General features: G+C 44.2%; 1 protein-coding gene across 3 annotated transcripts in view; it reads left to right on the forward strand.

Moving 5' to 3' along the window:
- The window catches only part of LOC148824137 (cytohesin-1), a 99,183-nt gene that overhangs the window by 43,346 nt on the left and 34,822 nt on the right, over positions 1-21,015 (forward strand). The window contains exon 1 of one of the 3 annotated variants that reach the window (XM_088926836.1): positions 6,294-6,703. The exons of the other annotated variants lie outside the window; for them this stretch is intronic. Coding sequence (XP_088782962.1) covers positions 6,676-6,703 — 28 coding nt within the window. The 5' untranslated portion in view covers positions 6,294-6,675. Of the gene's footprint in view, positions 1-6,293; positions 6,704-21,015 lie in introns of those variants that run through there. 3 annotated transcript variants of the gene reach the window in all.

Below are 21,015 nucleotides of genomic sequence, written 5' to 3' on the forward strand. Positions count from 1 at the left end.
AACTCTAGTAAGGAGCTGTGTGTTTAGCCAGGACTTAGTTGCCCAGTGGTCTGGGATTTGCTTTTGTTCCACTGTGAGTGATTTTTGACTGTTTTGCCACTCTTGGTGTTTAGCTACCCATCATTCACTCGCCCCAGGAGAGCACCAGTTCACTTACGAGTCTGCTACAGACGATTTCCTCTCCTCGAGCTGCCCAGTTCCTCTGGTGAGGATAATGAGGGGGCCGACACTTCCAGCCTTTTTTTTTTCCTCTCCACTGAATTCCGTTCCTAAAACAGTGGCCTAAGACACGGTTGCAGACCAGAGAAAGCCTTTTGGCCCACCAAGCTTGTGTGGTGGCTAAAGGGCTAACTATCTTAAGGATCTCTGTCAACTGTTTCTTGAAACCCCTTAGCTGGTCATAATGTTTCCTCGAACCAGAACTAGGGAGTGTATACTCTCTTCAAGAAGCACACACTGTTGAGCCATTTTTCCATTTTACAGACTGTTCTTCATGGTATATATACTGTAGGGTTGGTATCAACTGGGGGAATGGTGTGCCTTTTACTGACAGCATGACAAGCTTGCAGGGGTCAGGGGGTGTGGCCAGTGGCATGCTGTACCTCCACATGGGCAGCCCTTGTCAGTGGGCTGAGGACACAGACTGGTGATGTCTGGAGTACAGAGCTCATCCTGCACTTTGAGTGTTCTGAGAAACAAGGGAAGAAATATCCAGGCTGGAAACTGCTGGCGTGCTTGCATTCCAAGGTGTAACTAGCTCCATCTGAAGGAAAAGAAAGATGCTATGTTTAAGGATTTTCCTAGTCGCATTCTGAGTCATGATTTATGAAGCATGTGGGTGAAATGCAGACTATTTAGCTGCTGCATTAATGGTCTGGAGATTTTTCTGGAATTAATATAGAGATTGTGCTTGTGGGTGTGTTTCTTTTAAATTCACACATCTTTCTCAGTTACTTTACATTCTCATACAACTTGTTTTCTTGTGCTATCGCACCTCTTGTTCCAACCTAAACAAAATAATGGCTGCCAATATTAAAAGGCAGAGTGACTCGGGTTCAGGTATTACATGTGCTAATACTGTCTTTAAAGGTAATGTTTGTATTCTGCAGCAGGAATTTGTTTTAAAAAAACACACCATCTACTATAATGTATTAGCCTTAAAAAGATGTACAGTACTAAATAGTCAGTTTTCATTAAATGCCATAAAATTGAATAAAAGCTTTAAATATCTTAATATTGGAATTAAATAGAAAATAGATTCCGATTCTCTGATAGAAAGGGTTAGGGTTCTGGACTCATAACTGGTAGGCTGTAGGTTCAAATCCCAGGTGAAACACTGGTGTTGTAACCCTTGAGCAAGACACTTCACCTGGACTGGCCCTGTAAAATACACAGCAGTATAAATGGGTGCAAATGTTAGTGTCTTTGGATAAACGTGTCAGCCAAAAAAAATTAGTAAGCATAATATTAATAGACTTAGGAAAACTAAAGGATCTGTTAGGCTTGCCTGACACCAGTGCAGTGCTCAGCATTAGTCACTGCACGGCTCCGCTCACACAGTCTGCACAGCAAATGCCAGTATAATATAGTGCGTCAGACTGGGGAAGGGGAAATAGTTCTTCCTGTGGACTCATACATTACGTCTTTAACAATCCTTAATAAAAAAAAATGCCTTCAAACTACAAGATGTCTGCTGTTTTGGGGGCTCAAGACTGTGACCCAGATGGATGGGTTGTCATCTCTTACTGCTTGGGACAAACACAGAGGGCTCTGTTAGAGATCTGCCCGCTCTGCGTCGTGTGAGCTCTGTTGCCTCCAGCGTCTTAATGCGCCATCAGTCACTTTGTCCCTGAGGCGTTGACAGAAATATGTCTACAGCTGCCAGTGTTTTGCTGTTCTTCGCTGTTGAAGCGGAACGTTTTCTGTACACCAATTATCGTAGTGTTGTACAGATCCAATGAAGGCTTGTTTGAGGTTATGGTTGACAATATTTTCCCATTTGACATATCAATTGAATTTGCTGTGATAAAATGAAGAAGTCATCGAGGTACGTAAACACAATGTGACTGCGCTACATGCCAACTATATGTTGGAATCGCAGAATATGTATTGATTGGGTTAGAAGATTTACATGAGAACATAAGAAAGAGAAGGCGATATGATGTATCTAGGTTGTTTGCTTATGGGTAGCTATTGACTGGTGGACCTCAGCCATTCATGTCTAGGAAGAAGCGTGGGTGTTGGCTTTGATGATGTGACTGGTAGGTTGTTCCATACTCCCCCAACCCTTTGTGTAAAGGTTTAGAAATGCATTTCCCCATCACTTTCTATTTGTGTTCACTGTTCATTCTGAAGAAGTTCCTTGGGTTGTCACTGTCTTTGAGGAGTGCGAGTTCTTGAATTAGGTCCCAGGTAGTCTGGAGGTGTGGCAGTAAGTGTCACTGCCCCACAGTCCTTGGGTCCTTGGTTTGTGTCTGGACTACGGCACCTTCTGTGTGGAGTTTGCATGTTTCTCCTGGGTTCATTTGAGTTTTTCATCCACCTTTCAGTTTCAGGTTGGCTAGATTCATTGGTGTCTCTCAATTGTCCTTGTGTGCATCAGCCCTGCGACAAACTAGTCTCTCCTGCAGATAATAGTTCAGCTTTCTGGCCCTTTATCAGAAGTAAATGGCTTTCTGATGATGAATTCATGGAATTGGGTCTCCTCATAGTCGTCTTGGTTCATAACTAGAAAGATTTGGGTCCAGCAGTGTGTGTAGGGCATTCCTTTGAGCCCGTGAACATATTGGTTCATATCTCTCTGGACTGAAGCAGCGGTATCTTTTTTTCAGTGTGGTGAGAAAAAAAATGTGTGCAGTATTCTAGTGCATTGTACAATTCTAACCTAACATCCCTGGATTTAATTTTTCCACTTTCAGCTGTACTCTAGTCTATATCCTAATAATCAGTTCGCCTTTTTCATTGCTTAGATTTCTTTTCAGTTCCATTTCAGTGCAGTGACATTGCTGATCAACCCTGTAAATATGTCATATAATCAAGATGTAACAGAGACAGTATTATTTGGCCAGTTACATCGATGGGCTATTTTTAGCATAAGTGAAAATGACAAATCAGTTTTCACTCTTCTAATGTCGGTGGCGATGTTGTTTTAGTGACATGGGCTTGTGGTTTAAGCCAGAAGTCCCTTAATGTACAAGGACACGTATGACAGATCAGAATGTGCTGAGCGAGTTACAGAAGTGATGTCAGCCTCCACTGAAGCCTGGAGACTGTAAAAGCTAGGCCTGGAGTTTTGGTATGGAGGAAGTAGCCGCTGTCTAGAGAGTGGTGCTGTGCCTCTACGGAGCCCAGGAGCCACCGAGGTCGAATCCCAGTAGGCAGGAAGTGCTAGTCTCTTCCCCTGTGCTTACCTTCCAGCTTTCTCATCGTGTGATGTATTATAATCATATGATGATGGAAAACAATTGGCTTGTCTGTATTCTGTAAAGGTCAGGGCTCCCAATCCAGGACAGCCAAGGCTTCTGCTGTCTCTCATCTCTTCACACCTGCAGGGGGGGGTGTGACGTCCGTCACGTTACCACGCTGCAGCACCACTTCTACAGACAGGACCAGGAAGTGTGTGCAAATCTGAGAACTGAGCTAAGTGACTCGGTGTCGCACATCAGCTTGATCACAACTGCATCACGGAGTCACGTGTAGCAGCTGTAAACCCAAGCCTTACTACATCGTTCTAAAACTCACGGTTCCGTGCACGACCTTACAAAGCCTGACCCACTTTGGTTGCTTAGGGAATCCAAAACATCAGAGTCTGCAAATAGAATAACAAAAATGTTGTTCAAAGGTTTTCTGATTAGAAATTATACAAATCCAAATCCTTATCTCAACTTCCTCTTCTGTGTGCAGCACATCTAACCTACTTGTGAAGGATTTACACGGCCAAGGATGTTCGACAGCCCATGTTTAACGTTGTGGTTTTTCTTTTTGCTTCTCAGCATGTATTAACCTACTTGATCATAATATTTTTATAGACCTTTACTGTTTTCACGCATTGCCTGAAGGAGGAAATTGAGAATAAATGCCTAAATGGCTTGCATAAGTATCTTCAAGATCAGTGTTACCCATCCTGTATTTATAACGAGGTCTTGCTGCAGCATGTAAACCTTGTATTTATCTGTATTAAATTACATTTGACATCTGCTCAGTGCTGGGTGACATCTAAGTCTTTCTGTACTGCATTTTCTGCTCCTAAATGAAGTGTGAAGTTCTGATAGGCTATTCTAGGTGTATGGACTTAGTAGGTTTTCACAGGATTTTTGTATCGGCACCATCCTGGTCAATGTGGAAAAAGTCGTGTAAGTCTGGACATCGTTACATGTGTATATATGCATTTATGGTTTTGAATGCAGCAAAATTCTTCTTACTCGGCACAGCATAACTAGAGCCCTTAGCAATAATAGCTATCAAGCTTATGTTGAGACCAAATCACAAGGTTTAGGTCTTATGTTTTGTGTAGAGATTTTCATTGACGTTTGATCCATTTATGTAACCAGGATGTAAAAAGCCTCCAAATTCTCACACCACCATACCGAATCAATCCCACAGAAAACACAAACCGTGAAAGCCTTTGACACAAATTTTATTAGTTTGTTGTGAAATCAAGACTACATCTTTTAAAAAAGGCTTTATAAAGCTGGTTTGTAATTCAAAATAATAGTGTACTTTGTACTGATTTAAATACAATACCTGCACCTGTTGATTTTGTTATAGATTTTTTGTTTAAGCAGATTAATGGTGATTTTGTCAGACATCCACATGGCTCCTTTTAAACAGATCAGGTCCTTGCATAATGTTTGACTGCTTTTCTGAACTCTGCGTTAAGGCTTTTGTTAAGTTTTCAAGATGATGTATCTCATTTGACCCGTATCAGTACAACGTGATTCAGTGCAGCTGTTCGACTTCAGTAGAGATACAGAATTTAATTGGCCCCACTAGTCTATATATCTATATCGTGTTTTAATGTGTGTATATATAGTGTTTCGTTCAGTTTGTCCTCGGCCTTGGGCTTTGAAACTGTTGTGGTGTGTCCTGGCTGAAGCAACAGCTGTATTTTTAGCTCTCTCTTTATATACATTTCTACACGGGACAAGAAGGAAAAGGCGTGGTAATGTCAAGCACAGACTAGATTTAACTCCTTGTGTGCAAAACCGATGACCGAGAGCTAAGATTACTTTTACCAGCACTTCATCAACTACAGTAAAACTCCTGTTATAAACTTATTTCCACTCCCTTCAATCCTCTTGTTAAAACATTTTAATGAGCGTTTTTGCAGGTTGTCGAGACGGCAAAAAGTAAGATACAGATTCTAAGGATAACAAGTGACGCCGAGACAGCAGGGAGCAGCGACAGCTCTTTTCAACACTCGGTGATATTGAGGCTGTTTCTTACTATGATAGATGAAAAGTGAATTATGGAGAGGTACAAACCAGACTTTGTGAAGAAGTCTCTGTATTCCTGGCTGTTCGAAACCGTCATCGAAAGAAAAATATGTACCACAAGAGACGGCGTTAAATGAATTACGTTTATGCGTTATTTTTTATTTTGGTTGTCGGTTATAGGTGGAGTATTTGCACCTAATAAGTTACATAACTCATCGTCATCTTAGATTTAGGCGGAGGTCCCATTGTTCAGTTTTGCTGGGGCTGGACCAGAATTAATTGAAACAGCAATGTGTCACGTCTAACCAGTGTCAGCAGGTGTTGTTATTTTCCTGGAAAGTTTCCAAAGACATCAAGGCTGAAATTATTCCTTTGTTCTCGATGGAGAGAGGTCTTGAGTCGCGTACTAAATACTTTCATTGTATTTTAGGCTATGTTTAAGTAGTAAAGAAATGAGAGATCCGCCCTAAGGTTTGGCTTACAACAACACAAAGTGAATCTTCATTTGACCCACCCAGAAACGTAACATCTGCCTTATCTGTCTTTAATGGCAAGGATTGTCTGATAAACAAACGTAGCTGACATTCCAGCGATATAAAGCTGTGGAGGGCTGTAAATATATATATAGAAAAAGATGTTTCGTCACTCCCGATTAATTAAAATGGCAGGTTTCGGGTTTTCTTTGGATTTGCAGTTTTGCGGGTCGGTGACCTTTTCCCTGGCCTGTATGTTCCTGCGCTCAATTTTTTTTTTCGGGCGACGGCGGATGGCGTAAAACAGTCCAGTCGCTTGTTTACCGCCCTCTCCCCACCCCCCCCAACGCGTAGCCTCCCTGTGCAGCAACAACTGGGTGTGCGTGACACTCAACACCCACGGAGGAAAGAGGCGGATTGAGAAGGCGCGATAAGCCTAGTCAGAGAGCGAGCGACTCGTTGGCAACACGCCGCCCAGTAGGCCCTCCTCACCCGGCTGCCAGAACGCAAGAAAGCCGCCTGAGTGGCTGTTTTATTAGGCCTCAGGTAGCCGAAGCCACTCCCTCTCGTAGGGGGGACTTGCGCCTAGCTACTCAATTTCTCATCCGGTGTGGTTTGCGTTTGCTGCTACTGTATCGTACTTAGCGGAAGGAGAATTAACGAAGAGGACGAACCGAAAATAGTTCTTTTTTTTTAAAAAAAAGAATTAGAGATCGAAATAAGTTTTATTTTTCGCGAAAACCCATTCGGAATACAGTTCGGACACGATGGTACTGAAATCGGAAGACGGGGTCGGTAAGTGGAATGAGCTGTTTTTTTTATTTTTGTTTTCGTCAAGTTTAATATTTTTTGGACAAGTTTCTGTGAAACTGTGAGGAGTTGCGTGGGATTGGCGGAGAAGTTGTTTCTCTCGGAGATACGGCTTAAGCGACTTTTATGAAGGACAAGAAGTAAATGGTTATTCAACAGGTCCCAAGAAATCCTTCTTTTTGTGCTAATGTGGACTGAATGCTTTATTTGCTGTAATTGAAGTGTGAGGTCGGTGGAGGGCGCCGATTATGACAAACGGTGTTTGATTTGTGTTACACAGGACAGAACGAAAAGGTTTATAAAAGTTCAATTGTATTTCGTCTATAATAGCAAGGCTGAGGTAACGCAGGGCAGTATTATCTTCATTGATGTTAGCACAAAGGACTGAATCACTCATGAGTAACAAATCATTAATCATGGTCAGACAATATATACATTTTCCAAAACATTACGAAATCCATTGTGGGCTTTTTTTTTAAAATCATGGCTAGAATGAATTTCTTACAATTACCATGATCGTGAAGATGACGAATATTCACTGTAGTGAAACTTTATGAAGAGTACCAAATAGAGCCGAACTTGTTATTGTAGGACTCAAAGACAATTCCGTGTTAAATAATATCAAATCTAAGTTTTGTCTGCCGGCAGTGCCTTGGCTAATCTGCATTGTTCACTTAAGGCTCAAGTTCGTTAAATTCATGTTATTCTGGTTTTTACATATTTGTATATAAAATGGGTCTGAAAATGGATTGCTTTCGTATTTTCTGAAAATAAGTCTCATTTCCAGCCAGTTCCGAGCTATTGAAACATTAGTAGTACAGTAATTTGCACAAATAGGTAGTCTCCCCCTTTAGTTATAAACGTAGTTTATCCCATGACGAAATACCAGTGACCCCGTTTAAAATCCACCCTTCGGAACAGGAGTCCAATGTGTATTCTGGCATGTCAGTTCGCAGTCATTCTCCGGCATTTAAACCACTGAGCCAGCTGTAAAACCTGTCTGAAAACACAAGAGGGTATTAAGTGCATCGAGACATCTTTATAAATAACGCCGTCCTTTGCTTTTTTTTTAAATCCCTGTGCCCTGTCAGTTGGAAAGTAACCAGCACCATGGATGTCTGTAGTATCAGTGGGTCGTGTGTTGAAGTACTGAAATCCTAGAAAGAACTTCTTTCTGAGGCTCACCCTGAAGGGGCAGTTTTGATGAGATTGTTTGGGTGGATGAATAAGATTGTTGTTTTTGGGATGCCTGTGTGAGGGGGGTACTGCATCCTGAGTTAATAATGGATATCATGGGAGGCACTGTATAGAATAGTTGATCGTATTTTTTAAAATACGACCTGTGTCTGCGTGAAATGTCTGTCCGTAGGAATCCAGGATCTACAGTCAAAACACTGAACCTTATGTTATCTACGAGTTATAGACTCTCCAAGGTGGAAGAGCACCTAGATTTAAAATTCACAGAGTATCACGTGTACGGGTATGAGTGCTCCAGGGGATCAGTCTTTCATTTTAGCCAAATGCCCTTTGACATTTAAATAAATGTATTTTTCCAGAGAAATGAAAATCATGCCCTCCTTTTAATCAGGTTGAAGCCAGAGGTGTCCACGGTGCCACCAGTCTCCGAGCCAGTTTCTCTCTTCAAGTTTAGAGATAGAGATAGATGAAAATAGAGGAGTTTATTTTCTGTATGTACATGTATAAATGGGATTCTTACTCGCGCTGTTCTCTCAGGACATGCACAGTACAGCAGACAACACAGTACAACACCACACAATGTAGACAAGACATTACAAAACAGTAAATAATAGCGGTATGTACGGACAATAAACAAATGAATACATACAAACACAACAAATTCCAAGAACAGAACTATGCTTAAATCAATTTAAAGTAATAATGGACATAATTTTAACTTGTGAAAGCATTAGTCATTTTGTTGGGCGTTAAATGGGTTTTATTGCAGCACCACTGATGTTGTAAGTTTCTTCAAGTGTCTTGCTTGTCAGCTGAGGAGTGGCCGTGCTTTAGAAGTTTTGGAGTTTGCTGCTGTTAAACCTTATGTTATAATTAAAATTGGGATTTAAAAGCAATATACCAAGTGTCCATTTTTTGCCTGTGTTGTTTCCCAAAAGTATTTTTTGCTGTATGTTCTCAGAATCTTAGTCCTTATCAGAAGTTAAAGGATTATTAACAAAGAATTCTCTAGCCCATAACATTCATTTCTCCTGCCTGTCAGAAAACAGACGATTTCAGAACTGGAAGGAGTGGCTGTGCTTGTGACCTGTATTTGATGTAGCATACTTCTAAGATCATCTGCAGCCTTGTGGTTTATTGCAAACTCTCCTCAGAGAAATCATTTTGCTGAAGATCTCTTTGAAACATGTTTGTGGCTGATCTGAAATGCTGTCCCACTTAGCTTATCCAATGTGACAGTGTGTACTGTTTCACTTTGTAGGCTAGTTCCAGGGAAAATGTCTTTGCCTCTGTGGACAGATAAAGTTTTCAATTATTATAATGCTTATTAGTGTATTCTACGATACTTTTACCTTACAAACGGTGTAATGGGAGTGCTTATGTATTGCTTGATATTAATTTTGGGTACATGCGTATTAAATATGTTGGAGGCTCTGAGCACACAGCTATGTTCTTGTAATTGTTCTCCGTTTTAATTTGCAGTCATCACCAGAAATTAATTAGCGGTTCATATATGGACCTTCACGTTGTACAGTTTTCCTGGTCTAAAGAGGAAAAACCCCAGAATGTTCCTGAGGATACAGGTTACAGCAGTAATTGGCGAGTTTTTTTCTGGGCTAGTGTCGGCCAGGTGTGTGCTGCTAGACTTCATTTACCAGGTCCTTTAAAAAATAGAAGTTCTCTGTTATCCCATGCAGGAGCCTGCGTGCGTTAAACTAATATATATGCACACCTGCAGATGAAGTAATGAAGTAAAACCTGTGGCAACAACAGAAGGCCTGTGGGATGTATATTGCCTGCTACAAGTCGATGCTTGCATGAAGGTTCATTAGGTGTACTTAATTCTTCTGCTGGTGGCATCACAGACGCTGATTGACAAGATCTAGGGAGGGATTAAGAAGAAAAAAAGTACAACAGGTTGTCAGGAGTTGACAGTTTCATACCAAACTGGTTCCATCCACTGAGTGTTTGAGCCCGTGACGTGATTTGTAAGGCTCCAGACAGTCCTTTGATATAGCTGAGCCAGCCTTCTTTATGCGCTAAAATGTTGATTTGGACAAGGCCTGTGCTGTACTGGAGACTTGAGCCTAATATTTCATATCTCCCAGGCCCGGGGCTGCTTGAAGCCTGTCACCTGGCTCGGCAGAAGGCTCTCTGTCTCAACATGACTCTGCTCAGGTGCAACAGGCGTCATTGCTCCACAAAATTACCTGTTCATAAACAGAACCACATTTGCTTGAAGATCAAGGTGATATCTTTCCACAACCCGAGCCTCCAAATTCCTGTCTTGTTCAGATTTGTTTCAGCATTGCAAACGGGCCCAAATGATAGCTGTACCATCAGACTTATGATTTAGGCTTAAAACAAGTTAACGCCATCTAATGTACAAGCTGTACCTCATACGTTTTACATTTCTGTTTTGTCCTTTGTGGAGCTTTAAAGGAAATATAAAGTGTAAAATTGATGAATGAAGCACAATTCTCACAGAAAAGGTTTGGAATACCAAGGTGACGTCGAAATAATCACATGTGGCTCATACAGAGTATAGTTTACTGGGAGTGCCCTCAAGCAGCACTATGTGAATTGCCTTTTTAGATGACCAGGAAGCAGAAGCACCCCTGAAGACTCCTTTGCAAGTTGTTTCGCATGATCCTAGTGCTGACCGACCTACCCACCCACTATTTTTCAGGGTCCTTGAAGATGGTAGTGCCTGCAAAATAAGCACCATCAGTTCTTGCACCTCGGCTGTGCTCCAGGATAAGACTCTCTTTCCTTGTCCACGCTCTCGAGCCGGTAGCATGCGTTTGCATCTCCGTACCGTGGGAAAGAGCTTTCTTCAGAACTTGTGGGTTAACGTGGGTTTATGCCCTGTGTGCGGGTCCCCACAGCTGTTTTCACTGGTCTTTTTCTTTGAAAGTGTTTTGACGCAGCTCTCTGCTTCTGACACATTCTTGGTACCGACCGGAAGGTGTGGCTTCTCCTTATGTCTGTAAACAATTCTTACTTGTTTTCTGTGAAAACCAGCACAAGTTTCCAAAATGGTCTCCAGAGGGTGTACATGTGTAACACTGGAAACACCGGTGTGCTGCTGGTCAGTGTTACTCGACACAGAATCCACTCCCATAAAATTCCCAGCTCTGTTCTGAAAAGGGCTGAGTTGTGTGTTCTGACTGCTCTAGTGTGACGGCAGGGTGAAGCGTTGTCTTCTGTAGCGTCGTTTGGGTGGAGTGGATGTTGTGCTTGTGTCAGTCGGGGAGGGCCGAGTACTTTCACACTGCGTGCGGAGCTGAGAGCGCAGAGGCGCGGTCGGAAGGCCGCCGCCCCCAGCAGGAAATGCTGACACCCCGCAAAGCAGGGCCTCTGAGGAGAGGGGGCACGTGCCATGCTCCTCTGGAGGCAGAGCAGAGTGGCACGTTTTTCCAAGAACAGGGGCAGTGATCCCTGGTCCCTTCCTGTCTGCGTGACTTCCAATTGTGATGCTGCTGGTGATAATTCACGAAAGGTTACAAACGAGAGGATGGAACTTTGGCTTGTTTGATAGCTAAGGATCTCATCCCACTGTTTCTGAAAGAGTGGTCCTCTTGTCATCTGACCACGTGTGTCCTCTGTCTTGTGTGTAACTGAAGAAGTCCACAGGTCTGTCTTTGAGGGTTTTGAATCCTTGGGTCAGGTCTTCTTGTCATCCTGTCTGTTCTAGACTGGAAAGGTTCTGTCAAACTGTCAGTATAGTGCACTTCCTTAAGCTACAGCAGATATATAGATGTATTTTCCAATTTTCATATATACGCAGTATAAACATTAATTAAATTTACAACAGGGAAGTAAGAATTGTGTATATAGAACAAGCATGAGCAACTGCAGTACTCCTTTCAAAAGTTTGTGATTCTGTAGTTTATATTTTTATGGTTATTGAGCTGTTATCCAAAGCTGCCTTTGACATAGGGAATAAAGAAAATATTGCACCGGAGGCACTAGCTAAGATGAATCATACCAAGTGCGAACAGTCCTGTCAGGTCAGACTCGGCTTCGCTTTTTATATTCTGTTGCTTCTGTTGTCAGAAACAGAAGAGTCACAAAAGACCGATTGGGTGGAGGTTGACAAAGGAACACCTGCCTCACTCAGAGATCATACATTTTATTTTATTTTTAAAAAGGTATCTGAGGGATTCAGATTGTTTAACTTTTTTAATTTTAGCTGGGAGTTGAGAACTCCCTGCTGAGGCTATCTGAGACCCCAGTAGTGGAGCACATTGTAGGCGTGTTCGAGCGTGCTGTATGAATGTCATCCTCCTGCATTCTCAGCTTATAATGTATGTTTGGAATGGCTGTTTTAAAGAGCATTGCGAGAGCTTTTTAAAGGACTTTTTTAATACAGTGCTGGGGAAAGGAATCGATTGGGTTCCCCATGTGTGAAATCAAATTGAATTTTTAATGGAAGATATTTTTTTACAACACGCATTGTAAGCCTAAGGACAGATTTCATCCTACCTTTACGCAGCCTTGGGGGGAAAAAAGGGGAGAAAAATGTAGCTTTTGTAAAATCAAAGATTTTGGCTGGAGTTCTGTTCAGGTGCCCTGTGGAGAGAAAGGAAGCAGGCTGGCGTTTTCTGGCGAGTCCCTTGTCCTTACAGTTGCAGTCCTGCAGGGGGAGCTCTGACTGCAGTGAGGTTTTGCTGATGTCCTAGCGCTGTGCTGTGCGAAGCCTGGTGCTCCAGGATGTTTATACAGCACAGCAATGTCACTGTTTGTTTAGAGAGGAGACTGTCTGAGACTGTGGTATCTCTGTCTGCTCTCTTATTAACTCCATATTTGCTTGACAAAGACACTGATTTTAACCCAGTGTCTGGAGTCAGTCTTTGGAGACACTCTGAGCCTTTTTAGTTCTAGGATTTGTGTAGCTTGGCTTTTGTTTTATGTGTAAATATATTTAGCCTAGTGAAGATCTTTTTTAAATCGCACTCAAACATGAGTATAAGAATCCCAACAGAGGAGTGACCCAATTAGATACGATTAGCACATTCTGTCCTGTTGAATTATGAAGCTGTAAATCGAATAATCGATATTCAAGCATAAAGGGCCAGATAGCATTAATATTTACTAGAGGATATTCAAAGTCATTTAAGATACAACATGTCTTTACAGCTCATAGAGTTACAGAAATTAATTATTCACCACCTATGATTTAAACTCACAAATTCACTAGAAATCCCAGTTTCCACCTGTTGATTGAGCATTCAGAAAATAGCTGATATTGTTAGATTATTACATCCTAAAAAGACATATCAGGAGGCCACTAAGTCTGCTGTTGTATTTTAGCAGATATTGGCCTTAATAAATTTGTGAATAGCAGTTAAGAAGTGGATAGTGTTGTTGCATGTGTGACTGCTAGTGAGCAAGGCACATCAGCTCTGTGTATAGCTTGACCCACTGCTGGCGTGAAGGCAGTTCCCAACACCAGTGCAGCTCTACCCTGTTCCTTCCTGTCCAGTCCATGCAGAACTGGGGTGTGTTTTATCAGCTATCGGCTTGCAAAGGGACTCGGGGATGGTAAACGCAGAAAGGCACATGAATGTGCTGACTGGGAGATTCAGTGAAGTGGAACTCGCTGCCTTGACCAGACTGGACCTCTCTCTCTCTCAAGAGAGAGAGACAACCATTCCTCCTGCAGGCTCTGCTCCTGGAACGTCCCTCAGACAACGAGCTGCGGAAGTGAAGAGGCTGTGGGAATCTCCTTCTCTGGCACGCAGCTATTTAGGGTGGGGGTGGATTATAACAGATTGTTTATTCTTTATTGTAGCTTTCTTTTAGGTATTGAAAAAGGAACCTTCTTGTTGATTAGCAGACCTATGAAGGGAACCCTCCTGCCTGCACCCAGCCTGACCTCCCCAACAGTGTGCAGACCAGTGTGGCTTTTTAAAATGATGAATCTCCTCAGTAATAAATCATGAACGTATTTCTTTCTTGGGCCACTCTGTGTTCTTCATGGTCATGGTAGGACTGTTTCTCTTGAAGTAGCGTATATTTACTTCATTTGGGTCTCTGCCTGCCTTCATTTACTACTGTTGGGTCATGCTTAAACAGCTCATAATTGATGAACACTCCTTTTCAGTAGCAGCTGGTAAATTCCCCAAGAACATAAACTTGTATTTCTGTTCATCTTGCATGGGCCCTTGAACGATGAGAAAGCCAACAAACAGGGAGTGGCAGACGTGCGGTGAGGAGGTGGTTTTCAGTCCCTGTCTTGGGTGTCTCAGTCCATCTTTTACTGTACATCCTCCCTCTCTGTTCATCTCTGTGCTGTGGTTCAGTCTGCCACCAGCACTGAGGTGAGTCGGACTTCTGAGTGCTGCTTGATGCAGTGAGGACCCAGTGTGAAAAGGGGCTGTTTGAGTTGTGTTATGTTGCTTCTTGACTGTGGAGGCGGTGAGGGAATCAAGACAGGTGAGGGAGACTAATTTAGAGGGTCCCACTCCTCTCTCTGGGTCAGTGATCGGACCTGGATAAACCCTGTAATACCCTTGAACATGACTAGCTTTGTTACCCTCACTAGCTGTCTGCAGTCCAGATTGTATTAGAATTAGTGGCAGATTTCAATTCTGCTTTGATCATGTTGTCTTCACTTATGTACAGTTGTGATTTCCACCAACAGGGGCTTTAACTGGCTGTTTTAGTAGGAGTTTCTGATGACTTTCTTATTATAAACACAGTGCTATTGATTGTATTACTAAATGCATGAAATTACAACTTAAAGTCCCCTGCTAATACTCTTCGCCATGCCTCGGGATCTTTTTTCTGACTCACTGCTGGGAAGTCTTGACTCACAGGCTGAGGTACAATGTGAGAACTATGTGCAGGAGGTATTCCCCCTGGCTTTTAAGCAGTGTGTCATGCTGTCCACTGCCGTCTTCTTAAGATGTGTGCTTAACATTTTGCTGTCTTGGAACGAAATCGGAGAAAATCGGATTGTTTGTAATACAGCTTTGTTGTACATTAAGTCCAGTCTTCAGAAGTATTTCACATGGGGCGCCCGCACTATGTGAATGACAGTTCAGTCTCCTATCCAATTATACTGAAAATACTTCAGTTTCCACAAAAGAGCCCACGACGGAAGCATCTGGTTAAGAAAAATTGATTGTGTGTGATGCATCACATGGTGATCATGGATTTCATACGTCCTTATGTGTGATCCAAACTTCCAATACTTAGAACATTAAGTGAACATCAAGGAGGAGGTATAATAGTTTGACAAGCCTTAATTTATTTGTACTAATCATTCAGAACAAGAATATATCCTCTCTTCAGATACAGGGTGCCAGTGTTCACAGATCTATCTGCAGCCATAAACACAAATGGTGCTGCCGTTCGTATTTAATCGATTGGCCGATCTGTGCAGGTGCTCTGAAGGGTTAATAACAAGCCTGCTCTTTTTATTGTTCCACATCCTCCGCCTGCTCCACACGGTGAGCCCGCAGGAAAACGGTCAAGCTCACGGGGATCTTTCTGCCCAGACAAGTGAGCCCAGGGGTGTGCCTGCTGCCCTTGCTTGTTGGCGGGGGTACAGAAAGCTGGGGAGAGGTCTGGGCCCCGCGTGCACAGCGGAGGCGGGAGAGGGAGGAGAGAGGGAGAGAGAGGGAGAGGGGAATAAAGACACAGGGTGGAGCTGCTATGCTAATCGGAAATGAGGGAGGGAGGGGGTTCTCCCGACGTTGCTGCACACACTGAGCAGGCTCAGCTGCCTCCGTCCTGGGCGCTACTGTACTTGCTGGCGGCTTGCAGGCTATCACTGAGGCAGGAACTGGGACTCGTGGTGCGCTCCGGCTCACTGCAGATGGAGCCCCCCGGATTACTGGAGGGAGCCTACAGGACCTGATGACCCGGGGGATCTTATTGTACTGCGGGTGGAGAGCCAGGGATTGTTTTAAGAGCACGGCCCGGGAGGGTGCTGTGCAAGGACACCAGGGCAGAGAAGAGAGGGGCGTGAGAGAGAATCTCATACCTCACATAGTGTCCAATTGGAAGGACTGTGCATTCTGGTAAGGATATTGATATTGATATTGATTTTTCTTCCCTCAGTTTCTCCTCATAACTGACTGATGGGATGTTTGTTTGGTAATGTCCAAACGTCGGCAGTGGGAATGAAAATTCCCCTCTACTGATCGTTAGTATGTTTTTGAGACTGTTTCTGTTGCTTTAAACTGTTTTGGGGTTGCTGTTGTTTTCATCCTGTTGTCTGTGAATACTGAAATAAAATGACGTTCTGCTTATGTTAATAAGCATGGAGAGTGGATAGATATAAAATCCAGCATAGCAGATGAAGCAGCGATGATTATTTTCTATATTGTTCTTTGTGATTACAGAGATGCTCTGTGCTTTATCATCGGCCTGAGGCATGAACAGTTGCAGCAGTGTTTCACATGTGACCATGTTCATGGTCCTTTTACTGTAAATAAGCTCTCCTACACAACATAAGGAGATGCGTGTAAGTTTACCGCGTATAACAGCTATTGATTAAGCTGTAAGTGCTGAATTATACTCTGTGCCTGTGGCAAGGTGCTGGCAATCAAAAACTACTTCAGAATCGATATCTATTCAGAAGCATTACAGTCATGTGCTCCTCATGGATGGGGGAGTCTTCTTTTGTAGACAAGGAACAGTGCTCTTTATAGTGATGAGTGCAGGATCCTAGATTTTCTGAGTACAAGTTACCAGAACCTGAATGTAGTGTTGGGCTTAATCAGCTGAAGTACAGCTGAGATCTTTCTTCTCTTTCTGTTAGAGATGATGGTGGTACTGTAGAAAGAGAACAGGTCTCTTTTCCTCTCGAATGACTGCAATGACCAACGTTTCTTCAGATTTGCAGCGGATGTTTGTGTCAGGCCATTTTTGCTGATTAGCTGTGCCGGGGAGGAATTTGACATTTCATTTTTATCGTGTTGTCCTCTACAGTGTCTGCATTGTAAGGATAGTGGTTTGTCTTGGTATCATATGAGGGCACAGAGCTCTCACCCTGCTGGGCAGAGAAAGGGTAGGAGCTGGACATCCCTGTGGTAGTTATATTTGGAAGGGCATGTTCTGGCATTGCTTTGCAGCCCAGCAACTTTGAACCAGCAAAGTCTGCTCATTTGCTGCCTCACTGAATGCTGTGGTCAAGAGCCATACAGTAGACTGTCACATACTGTATGCTGTACTGCTAGAGCCAGAGCTGCCTGGTGTTGCAAACAGGAAAGACACTTGTCACGCACTTGCCCGTGATGACAATGTGAGAGAGTCTACTCATCCCCAACAGGATGGGAAAGGAGATAAGGGAATATTCTTCACTGCTATTGCAGCTTCTCTTACCCTTTTGCATGTACAGGTCGCACTTTCACAAGGCAAGCAAGGCAATCCAGCTTTTCTTACGTGAGCTGGGCACGCGGTGTGGGTTAAGAAAAAGCTTGGCCGTTTCTTAAAATGTCATCCAAATGGTCAAAGAAGTGGAGGGGATGATCATTCTCATAAGGCAAAATAGTCTCGGACGTGAACATACTGCAAAACATTGTTTTGCATCCGAATAGACAGGAAATCCTCAGTGTCGGTGAGAGTTCGATTGCACTGACTAGCGCATGTACTGTAGCACAAAACCTCTAGGCCTGGATGGATGAACCAGCCTGGTCCCACAGTGATGCCATCGGTGCTTCCAGTGTCCCAGAACACACCCTTGCCTTGTTTTGTCTTTCCATAATGAGCAGGTCCTGGGTTGGGAAGCATGAGCCGATGAAGGGCTGTGGAATACGGAAGAGGTCTGGAGATGGGAGGCGATTGGGTTATTCAAGACCCTCAGGAGTTCTGAAAGGGTCTCGGCGTGCGCGCTATGTTACCGTGCGACGATAAAGAGGCGCAAACCTGATCTCGGTCAAAATGTCACCGCGGGGAAGAGAGGGCGGGCAGTTCGACCGAGCGAAATCTTGCGCGACCAAGGGAATCGGCGGTCGCATTCGGTCAGAGGTGCCTCGTAATCGCTTCACTGTTCAGCAACCGGGTGATGGCATGTGAAACGGGCTGTGTGTAACAACAGGTCTACGTGTGCACGTTTACATCGGTTTCACCGGCTTCTTGGGTGTTTTTCTCCTTAGTGCTGTCTTAGGCAGCGGCTTCTCCGGAATTCGGCATTAACTTAAAAAAAATAAAACCCGAGGAACAGCAGTTGTACCCGACTAAACATATCGACAGATTGCAGCACCCAACCTACATGGAAGAGGTTTACTGTTCCGATGAAACGCCTGGGTCTGAGAGTTACATATTGTTTCTGGGGCGCATCCGAACGAGAAAAGCACGCCCCAAACAATGAGACTCGGATCATTTTGGTTCAACGGGAGTTTAAGTTTCAAATTTCCGAGCTGGAGTGGCTGAGATAGAAATAATGTGCTGAGCTCCTGCCAAGACTTCAATCAGGTGGAGGCTTAGGGAGGTGTTTCACGCTGGCTGTTCGGTTTAATTTTATCATCCCTGCTAAGCCCCTGCCCTTTCCCTAAAGAGCGACCTAGCTGGCAGGCCGGACCGGGAGCGCTCCGAGACTCCTCGCACGTGCTCGGAGACGGCCGCCATGTTGGAGCTGGAGCAGAGGGAAGGAGGCCGGCGTCGCCGTGGCAACGGAGGCCGGCTGCCTGCCTGCCTTGGGCCCGAGTTGGCGTGGTGTGAGCTGTCAGGGATGTTGTGAAATGTTGTGGTATTTGTCAATCTTAAGATGAAAGAAAGCAAGCTCCCGAGTCTAGATCTTAGTCACTGAAACGATTCCCCCCCCCACTCAGGAAATACTTCTCTCAAGCGGGTTTGCTAGCCATGGGGGAAAAAAAAAGTGCGAGACTGAATTAGTCTTACATGGGAAAGTGATGTCGCGCACGAAGGGGGTTTTGTGGTGACAGATGGAGCTCCTTTCACGCTAAGTGCGTTTCCAGGACTATTGCTCTTTATTGTCAGTAATGATTTATGAAAAGGTACCTCACTCATTCGGATCCTGATCACGAATTGACTTTCTCTTTTTCAAGTAGTCGCGCTGTACTGTCCCAAGGTGCCAACACTGATTTCTTCAGCTTACCAATTACTTGCTCTGGCTGCTTGAAATGCCCAATTTTATTCTCTATGTGCAGTGTCTGAGCTTTTCTTGTGGGTGGGGTGGGCGAATTTCACATGGAGGGGTGAAAGGATGGAGAGGGTTAAGTTATCACTTGCTGAAACCCCCCCCCCCCCCCCCTCGCTCCCTGTGGTTCTCCTTCCGGTCTTTGAGGAGCCCTGGGACAGAGCGGGGGTGAGGGTGAGGAGCTGTGAATGTGGTGTTGAACTGCTAAGTGAGCGTCCTTTAGAAAATACAGAAGAAGGCAAGTCGCCGTATAGTGGTTGAGGTTGTGTACTTTATATCTTTATGTACATGTGTTTATTATTTTGTACTCTTGTGGGGCAGTGTGGTCATGCAGCGGCTGGCATTTCTGCCTCGAAGCGCTGGGGCCTTGAGTTCAGTTCTCGGGGTTTGTCTGTGTGGAGTTGGCATGGTCTCCACGGGTTTTCCTCTGGGTGCACGTTGCTTGGCTCTTGACTGCCCCGCGACCATGAGTTGAATGAAGTGATGAGAGAATGGATGGGTAGTGTCCCTGTAACTTCAGAAGACTTTACCCAGCAGGGGGATCTGGTGCATTTTTTCCCATTTACTTCACGAAGGAGATCGGAGGAGGAATCTTGACGTTTCTGAACTGAATGGCCCCTTTCTCGTTTCTGACCTTTCTTGCGTTCTCAAAGGGACCACATGGTGCTGTCTGCTGTGCCTTCATTTTCACATTGTGTGTGGCCGAGACGTTTGTTTTCCTGCATCGCTACCTTTGTTTTTTTAGGCCTCAATCCCTGTGAGAGTCTTGGCTGCCGACAGTGCCTGTAGAAGCCCTTTGATGGGGTCTTGCCCACAGTGCCCTGCGAGGTGGCTGATCCCCTGTCCTTGCTGTTTCCTGAATCCATCATGGGGCGCATCAGTGGCCGTGCTGGGGTCCCCCCCTTTTAACGGGCTCCAGGCTCCCTCCCGCTGCTTTTTAGAAAAGCAGGATCACATCTGTGGAAGTTTAACCGAAATCCTACCGGAAGGTTGGGAGGCTGTCGGAATCCTTCACGCCGTCTGCGAGATGTTTGTTTTTAGTCGTCTCCATTGCAAATCCTCCCCCCGCCCAGTTTTGCGATAGGAGGGTGAGGAAACGTCTCCCAGTTAGTCAAAACGAAGAAAGAGCCGGGACTGGGATTTTGAACTCGTGTGGCAGAGGATCTCGAAGTCTCCCAGGTTTATTCCAGATCCGAGTGGAAATAAGAAGCAGGGAGGGGGAACGCTTTAAAATTAAAAGTTGTGCTGTCCAGAAAGCGATTTTAAGAGCGGCTGAAAAGAATTCTGTTAGGTGTCCCCTGGCTGTTACTGCAAGGGTTTGGATGTAGCAATACTAATATAGAGAATTTGCTTTTATACGCTTTCCCTAGTTTTCAGTCTACTGGGTTGCTTTTATCGATGCAGTGCAGGGCTTGAATTAATGGAGACGGAAGTTAGCGCTTAAACCCAGCTGTTGTCCGGGGTACAGCGCATTTTGAAAGAGCATGTATCTGCTGCCGGGAGGTGGGGCCAGCTATGTGGAAAGTGGAATCTGATCTGTCTCCAGTGGTTTGCTGATCGTAATTGCCAGTATGTGACAGTTAACGTGCAATTCGCTGCTGGGCCTCACGAGCTCGGCAGTCCAGCTTCGTGAGTGTAGACTTGATGTGTTCTCTTACTGCCGTCTACAGTTACTTTTGCCTTGAAATACTCATGGCAGTGCAATACGTCATCTTCAGTATGCATGTTCTAAATGATCTGTTCACTCATTCGAAATTAGCTCTTGAAATGTTCAGGCAGACTTACTGTTTGACAGAGATCTCCAATCCTAGTCCTGGAGAGTTCCAATCCGACAGGTGTTACCGGTCACCCATTTCTAAAGATAAGAAACAACTCCATTGTGATCAGTTGCACAGGTCATGCTGTACATTAAATTCAGTAATCTCTGACAAGTTTTCTTACTTCAGATCATCTATATACTCTTTAGCCCTCAGGGACCAGAGTT

This window comes from Atractosteus spatula, chromosome 11 (genome assembly GCF_055471065.1).
Source record: "Atractosteus spatula isolate fAtrSpa1 chromosome 11, fAtrSpa1.hap1, whole genome shotgun sequence".
Taxonomy (NCBI): domain Eukaryota; kingdom Metazoa; phylum Chordata; class Actinopteri; order Semionotiformes; family Lepisosteidae; genus Atractosteus; species Atractosteus spatula.